We start from the raw sequence: 15,413 nt of genomic DNA, 5'->3' as shown, positions 1-15,413 counted from the left end.
TGACATGCAAAACTCCGCCCCCCCTTGCAAAACTCTTGTCAAATACTCACATTTGTTAGTGCAGTTAATTAAAATGAATGTTTGTGCTGCGTTTGTTTTGGAATTATTATAGAGTTTTGTAAGTCAATCAAAGTTCACCCAGTCCCCCATTTGCTCCAAATGAAACCAAAATAGTCTCATTTGTCCAATTAAAAATTGTGCTGTCATTTTTTAGCTATAAAAGGTTTAAGTGTCCATGATTTATTATGGGAAGAATGTGTTCCTTTTTGATGGACCCTTTGGAACAAATTAATTAAAAAGCCTAGGTACTACTGTGTATACCAGTCAAAAGTTTGGAGACACGCAGTCATTCAATAGCATGAGAATCTTTAACTGGAACTGGTGAATTCTGAATATTTGTATGACTCGTTAAAAGAATGGTAACACACCCCCAGTCATTGAATGAATGAACACAACAATGCATGCCATGTGATATGCTGAAGGAACTTCCTCTTGCATACAACACAGCAGCCTGAGCATCGTCATGGATTTCAAAACGAGTGAGACTTCTCTCCTGTTGTCTGTCGTCTTCGCCCCAGCCCTCCCCCACCCACGGGCGAGCCCAGGCAGCCTCTATTAGCATAAAATGTGTGTCAGTAGGGCAGCACGAGCTCACATGCCTCGCGCACATGCAACGGCGTTTTAAGCAGCATTCCTACGTGAGAGAGGACCAATGAGCTGTCTCCACGCGCGGCTCTCCGCCAATGAGACGCCGAGCAAGGGCGTCCCGGAGTGGGGGGGCGTCGTTGATACGCATAAACAAACAGGCGGTGGAGGGGACACGCAAAAAGGAGAGAGGGAGGAGGGGGGAGGGGGGTGAACCGGTCACATTTCTCAGGCACCTGAAAACGTGCTGGTTATTTCAGGACGCGTGTTGCTTATTGATGAGCGGGGGTGTGTTTAAACTACTTCTAATCATGTTTTCATGGTGACTGTACAAGCAGTTCAGTGTGACACACAGCCTCTCACGGTGAACACCGACACTGCCGGTCTGCTTTTTGTGGATTGAGAAAGAATACAACAAGATTTTTTATCCTCGCGAGACAACACATCCCTGGGATACTCGCTCTCTATGACTCTTTCACCTGCATCTACCAAACTCCTTCGGTGACAAGAAGAGGCTTTCGATTTTACAGCATACAGCAAAAGAAGCAACATCTATCTGCAGGGAAACATGGACAACAGCCCTGGTGGTAAGTGCAATGAAGATAATGCATTATTATTCATTATTACTGCAGCCGGTTTCTACATCACGGTGCTGTTTGTGTTAAAAATAAAAAACATATTTTACATTGACTATATGAGAATATGATATGTTTTTTATCACTTCCGGCTGTACTCTTTTTTTTTTTTTTTTTTTTACTCATTTGACAGAGTTGTTTTTTAATTTTTATTTCCATGTACACAAACTCATGCCAACAAAGACCCCCTCTTTTGATCACATGACACAGCTGCTAATTAGTTTATTTATGATACGCGTGTGAATCCTACAGACCACCCAATATGGCGTTGCAAAAAACAATCATGGGGGGGATGGGGGTCTCTAAAATGCCAAGGAACTCCCAAGTGAGCAATTCTAGGAGCGTCAAGGCGTCCTCGATGGTTTGGCGCGTCATGTCTGTCATTCTGCCCCACTAGCGATAACATACTTCAAAGAATCATGCGGCGGATTTTGAACACGCAGCGACAAGCCCCGCCCACCGCGCACAAGCACGTGTATACAACCTCGTGGTCCACGTGCAGCGCATGATTTTTTCCTCATCCCCCCAAGGCCCCCCTCCCAGCCCCGCCCCGCCCCTATCTGACGCTCCTCTCTCCACCACAGCACGCTGGCGATACTGCAAATTTCACATTTCAACATTGACGATGTAACAATATTAACAACAAAAATAACATGGAAGGAAATAAACATAGAAGAGAGGTTATCACGCTAGTGTCTATTCAAAACTGATCTGATAAAATGGATGTTTTGATGGATCCACCCACCGGGGATTCCTCTGCACTGCCTGCTTGGTCAGTGGGTCAGAGGGCTTTAAAAGCGTGTTTACGTCCCGACTTCTTTTTAGAAGTTGCACTGACACACATTTTACTTTATTTAGTCTTTATTGTTGTGAAGTAACACATATGCTAGTGTGCTACGTACAGACTTTTTTGTTAGCATCTGGCTTGCAAGCACCATAGCATTATCTTCCAGATATTTCAGCTAGCCGGGTTGCGCATGTATTGTAGAAGGTATAAGTGGGAGGGTCTTGCTAGGTTCTATACAAATACAAGACCTAATACAGCTCTGATGTGCCTGTATTGTGCGATACGGCATTATCCTTGGCAATGGTTGACGGATGAATCATCTATTGGTTATATTTAACTAGCTAATTTAACTAGATGCAATGCTTTACTTACCATTTAGCTTGTAATTGCAACCTATCCCAGCTGACTTTGGGCGAACCAGTAATGGCAGGGTACTGAATATCTAAATGAGTGGTGTCCAAATGTTTTCCCCTGAGAGCTGCATTAACAAAAAAAATGAAGGACCACTTTAATATTTGTTACCTTTTCGTGATTAAAAATGCTCAAAACCCATCCAGTGTAGGCCAGAATGTGCCAAGTGGTAAAATATGTTTGACGATATAATGTTCTTACACAATATAACACAACACTAATCATCTTTGGGGCTTTGGACCCCCGTGATGATCGACACAAATGTGATTTCCGTTGTATGAGCCGCTACTTTTTCTTAAACTTTGAACTCTGCGGTTTATACAACGGTGTGACTATGTTCTAATGTCATGACATCTCCTTTACTTCAGAACTAATACTAATCATATAAATGCTGTGCTGCTCGCGAGTCAGTGAAACGGTAGCTCGGTAGGGAGACAGTTTGCGAGTTATGAATTCAGCAGAAGGGAGTTGTCTCACGAGTCAATTCACTCGAGATTTTGCAGCAAGAAGAGTATTTGTCAAGATGTCATGTGTAACCGCATGTTGCAACAGTCAAACCTTGGTTTTCGTACGCCTCTGTTTTTGTATGATGTTCTTCGAAAATGTTCACTATAATAAAAATAATAATAAAGAACAATTTGATAGAGGAGAGATGTACCGACGTACCGATGCCAGGATGTACCGAAAGTCCACATCAACCATCCATTCCTGATTTACAATTATTCCGCATTGTTTTCTGCATATTAAACTATGATTATCCTCCATAAAATGTATGTTTTGTGCATATTTTTGGAAGTCTGGAAAAGATTAATTGGATTGACATTATTTCTTATGGGAAATATTGTCTGGGTTTTCGTATGTGTTGGTTTTTGTCAAACCTTTTGGAACAAATTCGTAAGAAAACAAGGTACTGCTGTATAATACCAGTATACCAGAGGTGGGTGGAAGTCAGTATTTTGCAAGTCTCAAGTCTTTTAATCCCAAGTCTCGAGTCAAGTCTGAAGTAAAAACGTGCAAGTCCAGGTCAAATCAAGACAAGACAGGTCATAGGTTTGAAATTTTTCATAGGCACAAGTCATAGGCACTGTTTAGTGTCTACCAAATAAAATGCCATTTAAACAATGTAACAATCTATTGCGTTTGACATATGCAATGAATACATTTTTTTATTGTATTTTTTTTAAATAAAAAAAGTCCAGTGTGACAAGACATAGTCACAGAAAAAGACTGCTGACATCGCATTATAGCATTCAGGAATTTGGTCAACGCAAACCAGTACCACAAATGAACTTCTGAAGACGTTCACAACATATTAATTAGACCTAACTAACTGTGCATGTGCATGAAATAACTTTATACCACTTAGCCACACCCGCATTAATAGATGCATTCACTGTGGCAGATTCTGTGGGAAAACGTGCCGTCTTGCTGTAAACCATAACAATGGTCACGTTAGTTGAATACTTTGAATGGATACACATTTTACTCAACACGCTCACTGAAAATTTCAAGTATTTTCAAGTCATCAGGCTAAAATCAGAGTCACGTCCCGAGTCATTGATGTCAAAGTCCAAGTCAAGTTGCGTCTATAGTGTCTGATGTTGATGACATATGGCGGCGTCACAAACCAACAACCAAATTATAGTTTTTCTGTCGGAGAACCCGGAAAAACCCATCTCCTCAGTGGGTCGAAGTCTAAATATCTGGATCAAGTCTGGCAATGGAGGCATTGGTGAAGCAGCCTGTGAGATCAGTGGAGGTTCATGAGGGTTTAGTCATCACAGTGCCCTTTGCTGTCATTAAAGAAGCATCCTCTTTCATAAATAAACAAGCACGAGGCCAGCCTTTTCACGTGCAGTAGGGCTTACCACCCATGCACAACTGTAAATGTTCACACAGGAAAACGGTGGTCAAGGGCGGGAGGGGGTTCTCTCCCACACGCATGATACGGCATTGATGCTTGCTTGCCATGCATGCATGCCTAGGAGGCGGGAGTACACGAGAGTGGAAGTCATTAGGAGCTGGCAAGGGGAGGGAGGTGGGGTGTTTTGTTTATTCTATAGCTCCTATGACTCCGTGCGAGTCCACGGGTCACATGTTTCAACCTGTGCCTGACTTCGGCGCTGTATTCCCAGAGCTGGCTTTGACACCCGGTCAGACTGGATTCCAGGAAGTACGACACAAGCACTCCTCGCTTGTATCAAAAGGGGATGTTTTGACACAAGAGGGGCGGGTGCGTAGCGTGTTGCTGAATGAAGACTGTGTGCACCACGTGAACGTGAGGTGTGTCTTCTGCAGGTGATACACATGGCCATAAAACTTGTTCACACACACATGGACTTGAGTGAAACAACACACGGAATATCAGTTTGTGAAGTCACTGGCAGTCAGACAGTGGGGTTGCCATCTCACACACACACACACACACACACACACACAGCCGCTCTCGGTTGACACGTGTAAGCTGGGGGAATTAAAGGAGGGAGGCACTTAAAGCTGCAGAGAAATGCAGCACATGTTTCCTCAAGGAGAGAGAGCACTCGAGCAAGGGGAGGTCTGATCTGTCATCCTCGGATGAGTCAAGGTCATTTGCGGGAAATGCGCACACACACAAAAAAAAAAAGATAGCAGAAAAGATCCTCGGGTAAAAACGCTTACATGTGGCCTTTGGGGCTATTTGTGGCCCACACACATTCTAGAAATACAATTAAACCTGAAAACTTAGCTTGAGTTTGGTCACCCTGCCTGAGACCAAACAGAGAGGATTCCTGGTAATGCAGTGTGACCAGTGCTTAACTGACACATCTACACATAAGGAACGTTGTTGAGGCTCCCGTTTTTAAGTATGACCCAATTGCTACAAATACAGTATAAAGTCTTAGGGGGTAACACTCAATATAATGGGGCCTCTCGTTATAATATTTAAAATTATTGTCTAAAAACAATGCAGCATGTCGCCATGTAGGAAAGCTGTGCCCGACATTCTTGCTTTTCTCTGCTCGCTGCGTTAAATGCCGCCTGTATTCCCAACGTGATCTTGCCCTAGCGCTTGTTATTGTACTGCTGCTGTTGTCTACACGAGACTGCGCAAAAAGAGCCTTGTGAGCCGGGCGGGAACTGTGTCAAGAGTCCATGTGAGCTCGCGGTCAGGTGGCTGGCGGATAGATGGGTCTGCATGCTCGGAGCCAAAGAGGAGAGGGGAGGGAGGGAGGAGATGGTAGGAAGGGAGGAGGACGGAGGAGGGAGGGAGGCGTAAAGAGACTGTGGTGAAGTGAAAGCAAGCAGGCAGGGAGTTGGCTGGCTCATCCTGCACGTGAGGGGGAGTCCTTCATCTTGTGCCTGCAAAACAAGGAAGCTGGCTGGGAGATGCATTCAGGGGTAATAGGGCATTTCCAACTTGATGTGACATCTCCAAACAAAGTCCAATGTACGGCAAGTCTGTAGCACATGTTTTTAAAAACATTAGACACCAAATAAAAACACATACATATGGATAGTTAATAATTCATTTATAGTATTAATTTCTATTAATACATACAAAATAATATTTTGACATATTTGCATTCGCCTTTTATAAGGCAATCGCTAGACATGTCAACACAACAAAACACTACACCTGTTCCTTTCAATGCCACTGTGAATTTTTTGAAGTTTGGGTTTTTTGGCGGTGTGCGTCAAGGAGCTCCGTTAGCAAACACTGTCACACCCCTAGTCTAAAGCGTACGATGTTTATGACAGATGGTGTCATCATAAGTGAACAATCAAATTACAGTCTTTCTGGTTGAGAAACCGGAATAACCCCCTTTCAGCTGTGGGTGGGAACCCAAATGCAATGGCTTGGAAGATCAGTGGATGTTCATGAGAGTTTAATCCCCACGGTGCCCTATATAGCACTAGAATTTGTGAACATCCAACACTCAGGCAAACTGTACATTAAGGCCTCTCTCTAAGGCCTCGTGATGAGGGTTTATGCAAGTCCGCCGAGAGCAGTCATCCTTACTCAACACACAAAGATGGGTCAACTGAATTTTTGCCCTGCTGTGCGTCCCTCTCCAGGTGGTGTCATCCTCTACGCCGGCTCCTCTGGCAGTGCCAGCCCAAGTCCTGGCAGCCCCTCCAGCGGATACCAGACCCAGTCACCCTCCTCTCACTCGCAGCCCTCGTCCCCAGAGGGTGTCTCCTTTCAGGAGATCGGGGCCATGAAGCAGGGAGGGGAACAAAGGGGAGGGACGCCTTCCCCGAAAATGGTCTTCCAGTTTCCCGAGGTGAACAACGCTCCAGCTGCCCACGTCACAACGGTGTCGTCAGCAACCTACAACCACCCCACGGTGGCCAAAAGACCTTGTGGTTTTACTGGCACCTTCCCCAGTAAGTACACAGCCTGCTCTCCTTTGTAGTATACTGCCCCACCCCCACCCCCACCCCACCCAGCAGTCAACCATTGTACTCCTCTCAAATAACATATCGATTTCAACCTTATCAGAAACCGGAGGGATGGTGCTTCTGTGCAAGGTGTGTGGTGACATTGCATCAGGGTTCCATTACGGTGTCCACGCCTGTGAGGGTTGCAAGGTGAGCCTCAACAACACTGCATAATGTCAGCTACTTCTTGAATAGGTGCACACATTTTTGCTATCGTGATAGTAATAGGAAAATAATGCTTCTCTTCCTTTCCCAGGGTTTCTTCCGACGCAGCATTCAGCAGAACATCCACTACAAGATGTGTGTGAAGAATGAAAACTGTCTCATCATGCGCATGAATCGAAACCGATGCCAACACTGCCGCTTTAAAAAGTGTCTCTTCGTGGGCATGTCCAGAGATGGTGAGAGACCATTTGGAGACACATTGCAGTTATTTTTTGGATCAGATTGATACATAATTAGGAAGCCTCACTCCACAACACATAGGGAATGTAACAGTATGCCACAATCGCGGTTCAGTACTTACCTCGGTTTTAAGGTCACGGTTTGGTTCGTTTTAGGCACAGTAAGGAAAGAAAATGCAAAACATTTACTTCTTCGCTTTTAAACCAAATAAATTTAACCATTACCAATAAAAATGGGAAAATTTACAGTTACACTTTCTGTGCCTCACTTAATGTGGAACTGTGTGGGAAACCGAAGGTTCTGTACTGAAAAATCTGACATGTACTGTTACATCCCTAACAACATCCTCGTTTTCGCTCTCCAATTCTGTGCTCCCTTGTTCTTTTCCATCTGCTTCCTCAGTAGTTGCCTTGTGCCTGATTTATGGCAAGAGGAGCTTTATGGTCCCAGTAGTCATCAGTCAACAAGAGACTGTGGCAAATAGTTATTTTTAGAAATTGGGACGCAGGAGATGTTGATTATGCATTCAACGTGATGTTGAGTCTCACTTCTTATTTCATGTAATTTTGTATTACACTGACATGATCAATCATTTGAAAGATTGTGTTTTTTCCCTCCATGAATAAAAAAAAAAAAAGGAGTGTGCTCCAATTTAAAGCGCGTACAGTGCGCTTAACCTGACTGCAAGCCTCATGAGACGTGGGCAAACTAGGTGATGATAAATCATCTCTTTTCCGGGGCAAATATTTTTAGTTGACCCCAAAAAGCCAGAAGATACCGTAGGAATGAAAAATCACTTGATAATTCTGCGGATCGCCATAGGGAAACTATATTATTAGAACCAATAGAGGTGATTGATGGTTCTGGCCAAAGTTGCTACAATTAAGTTGCTCCTCATTGACAACTCACATCTTTGAAGAGTCCCCCCCCCACCCCCATTTTTTTCATATTCCACCCATTATACCCGTCTCTCATCTTTTTGACCTCTTCTCTATTCACGTACAAATGACATCATATTTAGCGCTATTGACCCAGTGACCTACTTCCACACAAGAGCGAGCCCGTGCTCAACTTTGAGACAGAAAGCCAGGGAGACTGGGAGTGTAGCATATAGCTTACTATAAATAGTCCTGTCAGTGCAGGAGCAGTAAAAAAGTGGGGGAGGGAAGATTATAACGCTGGGGGGGGGGATGAAGCTGTGAAATGAGGTGACGGCTTTCCAGTGCATGTTGCACTCTGACAGATGTGATGCAGAGTCTTTGCAGTTGTAACATATACAGTATATGTCGCTGGTGCAGTGGGTTCTTGGGAGACAAATGTTAACAGAAGATGCTTTCTCTTTGGCTGCTCTCCTCCTCAGCTGTGCGTTTTGGCCGTATTCCCAAACGAGAGAAGCAGAGACTATTGGATGAGATGCAGAGCTACATGAACAGTCTGAATGAATCAGCCTCCATGGAGATGGAGGTGTCACCTCCCTCCGACACCCGCTGCAGCCCACAGAACCAGACGAGTGAAAGAGCGGTCTCCGTCAGGCAGTCCTACCAGAGCGACTTAATAAACAGCGAGAAGAAACCTCTCAAGAGGCCCGCCAGCAACAGCAACCTTGGCACGTCTTTCCAGGACAGTCCAGTTCGGGAAACCTCCCCGCCACACACAACGGCAAATGCACAGCACACATTCCAGGGGGATCTGACGTCAGGATACAATGTCCCCTTAAAGTGCCCTGTCGCCCCGACCAATAATGATAACACCGCCAATAACAACGTTAATGCGTCCAAGTTCAGCTTCACCAATCAGAATCAGTGTCCTATCAGTGGCAGCCTTTCATCTCAGCCCTATGCAGCCAATCAGAGGACTGACTCCCAGAACCAAAACTCCTGTCCTTGGAAGCTGAATGGTGGAGCCAAAGTGCTGGTGAGCCTCCTAGCGTTCTCCATTCATCTTCTTCATGCCACTGAATGGCCCGCTAATGCGTCCCTTCCTTTTTGTCCTATGTGACAGGCATGTCCACTCAATTCTTGTCCGGTGGCTCCAGCCAGTCGCTCCAGTCAGGAAGTGTGGGAGTCTTTCTCACAGTGCTTCACCCCTGCTGTGAAAGAGGTGGTGGAGTTTGCAAAGAGCATCCCAGGCTTCCAGACTCTGAGCCAGCAGGACCAAGTCATGTTACTCAAATCTGGCACTTTCCAGGTACGTGCAGCAAAGCAGATACTGTGTGGTTAGCTTCAGTGTCATCAACTGGAGTAGCTGCTGACCTGGATTTGATGTGTTGGCAGGTGCTGATGGTGAGATTCTGTTCATTATTTGACGCCAAGGAGAGGACTGTGACCTTTCTCAATGGGCAGACATACTCCCTGGCGTCACTACGGGCACTGGGCATGGGCGCTTTACTGGATGCCATGTTTGACTTCAGTGAGAAGCTAGGATCTCTGGGTTTGGAGCCAGATGAGATGGCGCTTTTCATGGCCGTTGTGCTGGTTTCAGCTGGTAAGGCTAACACTTGTTCACACAGATATATGGAAGAAACACGAGACGCATTGTTGAAACTGTTTCTCATTGATTTTTCTGCAGATCGCTCTGGTATAGTGGACATGGGAGCGGTGGAGCAGCTGCAGGAGAACCTCATAAAAGCCTTGCGCTCGCTCATCACGAGTCGCCGACCCGACGACAGCACCCTTTTCCCAAAGCTGCTGCTACGTCTGCCGGACCTGCGGACCCTGAACAACCAGCACTCTGATAAGCTTTTAGCGTTCCGCATAGATCCCTAAACAAGCACAAGGTCCACGTTCTACCGAGAGGTCTCGCTTTCGGGGAGCTTCCTCGCTTCCTCATTCATTCAAGTCGGGCCTGCCACTGGTGATGGCCTCTGCATGACGGATTGTTGTTGTTGGAGCTGGGCCGAGTGTGATGCCGTGAGAGAGGGGACGATGAAACATATCAGTAAGGGATGTAGGCTCAGCAGGAGGCGGAAGCCCTTGAACTCGACTGATCTATTGCTTCCACGACTGTCAAAGTACGTAAGACATGAACTGTGCTCTTCCTTGGTTGGTTCACGTCACTTCCTCTCCTGTTGTTTTTCACATCGTCCTCCCATCTCACAAGGCAGCCAAGCACACTCCAACCCAGATACAAGGAGTCTGTACAAACCTTCACCAACTTGACTGTGCATCACCCCAGTATAGAATCCAGCAATAGAAGTGACACAAACGCTAAATGAGTGGTCTATGTGCTCCCTGCTTTTTTTCATGTGGATATTAAATCACCCACTTGTGATTGAGAGATGTATAACATTTTTAAGAAATGAGAATATTGTGTTGGTATGTGCTAATCAGGGAGAAATTATTGGTCATTTCGACCGAGTATGATGGGTTTAAGATGTTTTCTGTACAATTTTGTAAATATGCTTGGTCGGTACCCATGGTAGTTTGAAGAGTCGTGGATATGTAAATGAAGTTGTCGAGTATTGTATTATGCCAGCATCATTAACAATACATTATGAATTGCTCTATAGACTGCAAAAGAAAGCAGCATTTGAACCATGCACTCTTGAGTATAAACTTTTTATTTGAGGATATATGAAAGATATAAAAATGTATTGTCAACTGACTGCATCACCTCGTGTATATTTTGTAACTGTTTTGTGGTTACACCATAGAGTACTATTATTAAATAATGTTATAAAGCATGTTCCTTGTGCTCATTTTCTTTCTCCCAACAAGACGCCACCGTCAGCATTGCCGTGGCGTACGGTGCAGCGGTAACCTAGCAACAGAAGCCATCAGCCAATCATTCACAGAGTCTGAGAGGCATTAGGGGCTAGCAAAAAGGGAAACTAAATCACCTGATTTTTGAGTGTGCGATTAAAAAAAAAGAAAAAGAGGCACGTTAGAATGCAAGAAAAGCAAGGTTTCCAAAGAGATAATTTGCAATATTAAGCCAAGAGGTCGGAGATTCTTGCAAGCGTGCACGAGGTTAAATGGGACGTAAAGGCACGCACAGCCAGGGTAGCAGACGGTACAAAGAGAGGCTCTCCTTGGTGCTATCGTCTCAATCTAATGGAACGCCTGGGAAAATTCTAACTCTACACTGTATGTTTAGGAACATTATCCACAAACAGTCACTCTAACCTTCACAAGCATCTGCACTGGCTTGGTCTCGAGTTTGCCTGTTCAACAACAGACCAAAATAGACTGATAACGACCTTTTCAGGTGGATGGATATGCGCAATTGGGATTTATAGCAAGTAGGTGACAAGTGATTCTCCTGGACTGCGGTTGGTTCTTCACTGCCCTCTGGTTACAGGGTTACCCTGACATCCCCTGACATTCATTTATCTGTGGCGGGCTGCCAGAAATAAACATTGACTGTCTAGTCCACAATGCAAGCTTCTAATACACAACCTCAAGCAACTGCGACCTACCGGTCCACTCGGTAACAGTCGGGCACTCAGGGCACCACATCCAAGCCGGTAAAGTTACACCTTCAAAATAAAGGTATGCCAGTAAAATAACATGATTATGCCACCATAGCTTGGTTTTACCTGTCCACACACAAACACAGAGTTTTAAGCCACAACCGATTATGCAAATGAGACGATGACGTCGCGTAGCGGCATTTCTGACAACTTCAATGAAGCAATAATGAGCAATACGACCCCTTTGTTGAAAAAAAGCCAGGTATTTTTTTTAACAACATTTAACTGTTGGGCTGTGCTAACCATCACCTGGTTTTGCTCGCATGTGGTGACGTACCCGGTGTTTTGGTGCGCTGATGCGGCCTCACTCAGGACTACAGCGTGCGTTCACACATGCCATTTTTGTTCTGGCTAAAAAAGAACGCTAGTCCGTTTGCTCTGCTAGTACAAGTCATTTGGTGAAGTGTAAATGCAGTTCCCCGAACCTAGGACCGGACCAAACAGGTGACGGTCTTGGTCCAAGTGGAGTCTCTCCCTGAGTAAAGAGAGTGTGAACACCGTATATGACGTCACTAATGAGAGCAAAAAACACTATTTTGGGTAGTGGGGGAGACCCTAACCGTATTATATTCTCACAGGGAAGGATCACTGTGCCACACTTTGAAAACCCCTGGTCAACACTCTTTGCCCATGTCAACTTTATACCCAGGCAAAGATGTAAGAGCTAATTTTAAGAAATGCGAATAGCAAATCTTATTGTCTTCTGCTGACATCTTGTGGCGAGTAGGTGGAAACGCATCCAAAAGTGTACAAACAGTCTAAAAGGTAGTCCAGCGTCATAATATTAACCTAGAAATCACTATTCAATGCATGTATGAAATATCTGACTTTCTCACACACTAATCTACATGAACAATGTTTAAACCCACACAGAACCGCTCTTTGGTCAGCGTGATTCACTCACAATTAGGTGATTATGGCACACACGTTGGCCTCCACCAAGGCTGCCCTTTGTCACCGATTCTGTTCATAATTTTCATGGACAGAATTTCTAGGCGCAGTCAAGGTGTCGAGGGAGTCCAGTTCGGGGGCACTAGGATCTCATCTCTGCTATTTGCAGACGATGTGGTCCTGATGGCCTTATCGGGCTGTGACCTGCAGCGTTTACTGGGACGGTTTGCATCTGAGTGTGAAGCTTCTGGGATGAGACTCAGCACCTCCAAATCCGAGGCCATGGTTCTCAGTCGGAAAAGGGTGGATTGCTCCCTCCGGGTTGGGAATGAGGTCCTGCCCCAGGTGGAGGAGTTCAAGTATCTCGGGGTCTTGTTCACGAGTGAGGGAAGGTTGGAGCGTGAGGTCGATAAGCGGATCGGCGCAGCGTCTGCAGTAATGCGGTCGCTGTACCGGACCGTCGTGGTGAAGAGAGAGCTGAGCCGGAAGGCAAAGCTCTCAATTTACCGATCTATCTATGTTCCCACCCTCACCTATGGTCATGAGCTTTGGGTCATGACCGAAAGAACGAGATCGCGGATACAAGCGGCTGAAATGAGTTTTCTTCGTAGGGTAGCGGGACTCACCCTAAGAGACAGGGTGAGGAGCTCGGTTATCCGAGAGGAGCTCAGAGTAGAGCCGCTGCTCCTTCACATCGAGAGGAGCCAGCTGAGGTGGCTCGGGCATCTAGTCCGGATGCCTCCAGGACGCCTCCCTGGTGAGGTGTTTCGGGCATGCCCAGCCGGGAGAAAGCCCCGGGGAAGACCTAGGACACGCTGGAGGGATTATGTCTCACAGCTGGCCTGGGAACGCCTCGGTGTCCTCCCGGTGGAGCTGGAGGAGGTGGTCGAGGACCGGGAAGTCTGGGCTTCCCTACTGAGACTGCTGCCCCCGCGACCCGGACCCGGATAAGCGGAGGAAAATGGAATGGAATGGAATGGAATGGAATGGCACACACTACTCTACTTATGATACATACACACATTCACAGCAAATTCATAAAAAATGTGACGACAGCAACCAATTTATGAATATTTGTGGCATTTATGGATAAATACAATAATCCAGAGAACGAAAAGAAACAACAGTTTAAACACAGACAAGTATAAAGTGTCAGCCCTTAGCTACAGTTGTCTTGTGACATAAAAGTGACTACTTTGGGACTTTGAGACCCGCTTAAGAAACCACATTAGGTGGTAAAGTACATTTGGATGACAAACAAGAGGTTAGTGGTAAACGGACACTGCTGCAGGATTGGGGACGGGAGCACGTAGACATAAATAGACGCTGTATCATTGTCCCCGCCATATTGGATGTGTCAGGGCTGTGCTGTAAATGAATACAAGTAAATGTACTTTCATAAAGTTCCTTTCTACAAAGAAATTTAAGTCAATTCCTCTCATTCATACATTCACACACGCACTAATATACCCACTCAATGCGGCGTCTATCTATATGTCTACAGGGGAGCAGGGGTGCACCAACAGATGCTGCGTCCACTTCCGATTTGACATGCTAATGGAGCAGGAATCCTGTGTCGGTCCCGAACGAATCGGCTCTTTGAAATGAATGACAGGAGCCTGCCTGCATCTTTGGGAGTCAATTGGGAGCCGGTTAGTTTTTTCCTCTTTTTTTCCTCTAAAAGGCAAACGTCATTGGTCACTGTGTCCACACTGAGCTGAGGACGGGTGGGGTAAAACACAAACCTAGCAACTTTTTCTGGCGTCTTTGGAGAGTTTTCTGGTATTTGGGGACTTAAAAGTGAAAGCATGTATTGTTCTGAAGTTTGTGTTCTTACTGAGCAGTAGCGGGTGCTGCCTAAAGCAGCCACAAGGGGTCAGTGCACTGTCAGCTCCAGCAGAACCCTTTAGAGCATAGCGGAGATCTACATGTCCACGAATCACACAACCCATTGGCCTATTTTACACAGCGGCATCTAAAACATAAACGTTTCTTCATCTTCATTAAATGTTACTTGTTGGTGCTGAGGCACGCCCTGTCATTACGCAATCCGTACCGGAAACGCAATCGGTTCTACGCATGTGCAGAACGCGTCTACATCCGGTCAGCCTATTTTTTGGCAGTCACGTATTGGATAAGCCGATTTGTACTACTACGCATGTGAAATCTATGTCACCCGTGGATCTATTTAACGGCACACACAGCGTAAACATCAGGCACCAATATTTCTATCACGCATGTGCATTATACTTGTACATCACCCCCCACCCTCAAAAATTTGTATTAAGAATTGAGAAATTACATTATTTTGTAATGTTTTTTTCTCTTATATTATATCCATGGCGTAAGTGGATAAATTATAAGCCCTCTTTTCTTGGTACTATAAATTATTTTAAGTTTTTTCTGCCACTGAAAAAATACAAACAAAAGCTTTTGCGAGAAAGACATGTTTGGATGGATGGGATTTCTCCGTTTAAAAAAACTCTAGCTGAATCCTCGAGGTTAGTCCATCATTGCTTATGGTTGTTTACATTGAAATATCACTGCATTTTATGTGTTGTTTTATTGTATTTATTTATGTATGTTGTACATAACCGCATATGATGTTACGTCTGCGCGACGCGCATTGCGTACGTTTTTGCGTAGTCAGTCTTGGTGAATAAAGATAGAAACATCCGCATGCTAACAAAGGCTTTTAATAAGAGTTACTAATAAAATAACCCCCCCAATATATTACATGTATGAC

The 15,413-nt window shown here is 45.2% G+C and overlaps 1 protein-coding gene across 1 annotated transcript; it reads left to right on the top strand.

Moving 5' to 3' along the window:
- The first annotated feature begins 839 nt into the window (after positions 1–839).
- On the top strand, positions 840–10,981 carry LOC129186029 (nuclear receptor subfamily 1 group D member 1-like). The gene is made up of 8 exons (XM_054783824.1): positions 840–1,232; positions 6,535–6,846; positions 6,962–7,050; positions 7,157–7,301; positions 8,666–9,219; positions 9,307–9,492; positions 9,579–9,789; positions 9,874–10,981. The coding sequence occupies exons 1-8, from the start codon at positions 1,214–1,216 to the stop codon at positions 10,068–10,070; spliced, it is 1,713 nt and encodes a 570-aa protein (XP_054639799.1). The 5' UTR covers positions 840–1,213; the 3' UTR covers positions 10,071–10,981.
- Positions 10,982–15,413: the final 4,432 nt, after the last annotated feature.

Source organism: Dunckerocampus dactyliophorus, chromosome 8 (assembly GCF_027744805.1).
Source record: "Dunckerocampus dactyliophorus isolate RoL2022-P2 chromosome 8, RoL_Ddac_1.1, whole genome shotgun sequence".
NCBI lineage: Eukaryota > Metazoa > Chordata > Actinopteri > Syngnathiformes > Syngnathidae > Dunckerocampus > Dunckerocampus dactyliophorus.
Note: the sequence above shows the minus strand (reverse complement) of the source record. Positions and strands in the feature narration are given on the sequence as shown.

Bases quoted from the DNA above. Each gene is read 5' to 3' on its own strand.
- LOC129186029 (XM_054783824.1), top strand. The intron at 7,302-8,665 runs GTGAGAGACCAT...TCTCCTCCTCAG, and splicing joins CGTGGGCATGTCCAGAGATG to CTGTGCGTTTTGGCCGTATT. The intron at 9,493-9,578 runs GTACGTGCAGCA...ATGTGTTGGCAG, and splicing joins TCAAATCTGGCACTTTCCAG to GTGCTGATGGTGAGATTCTG.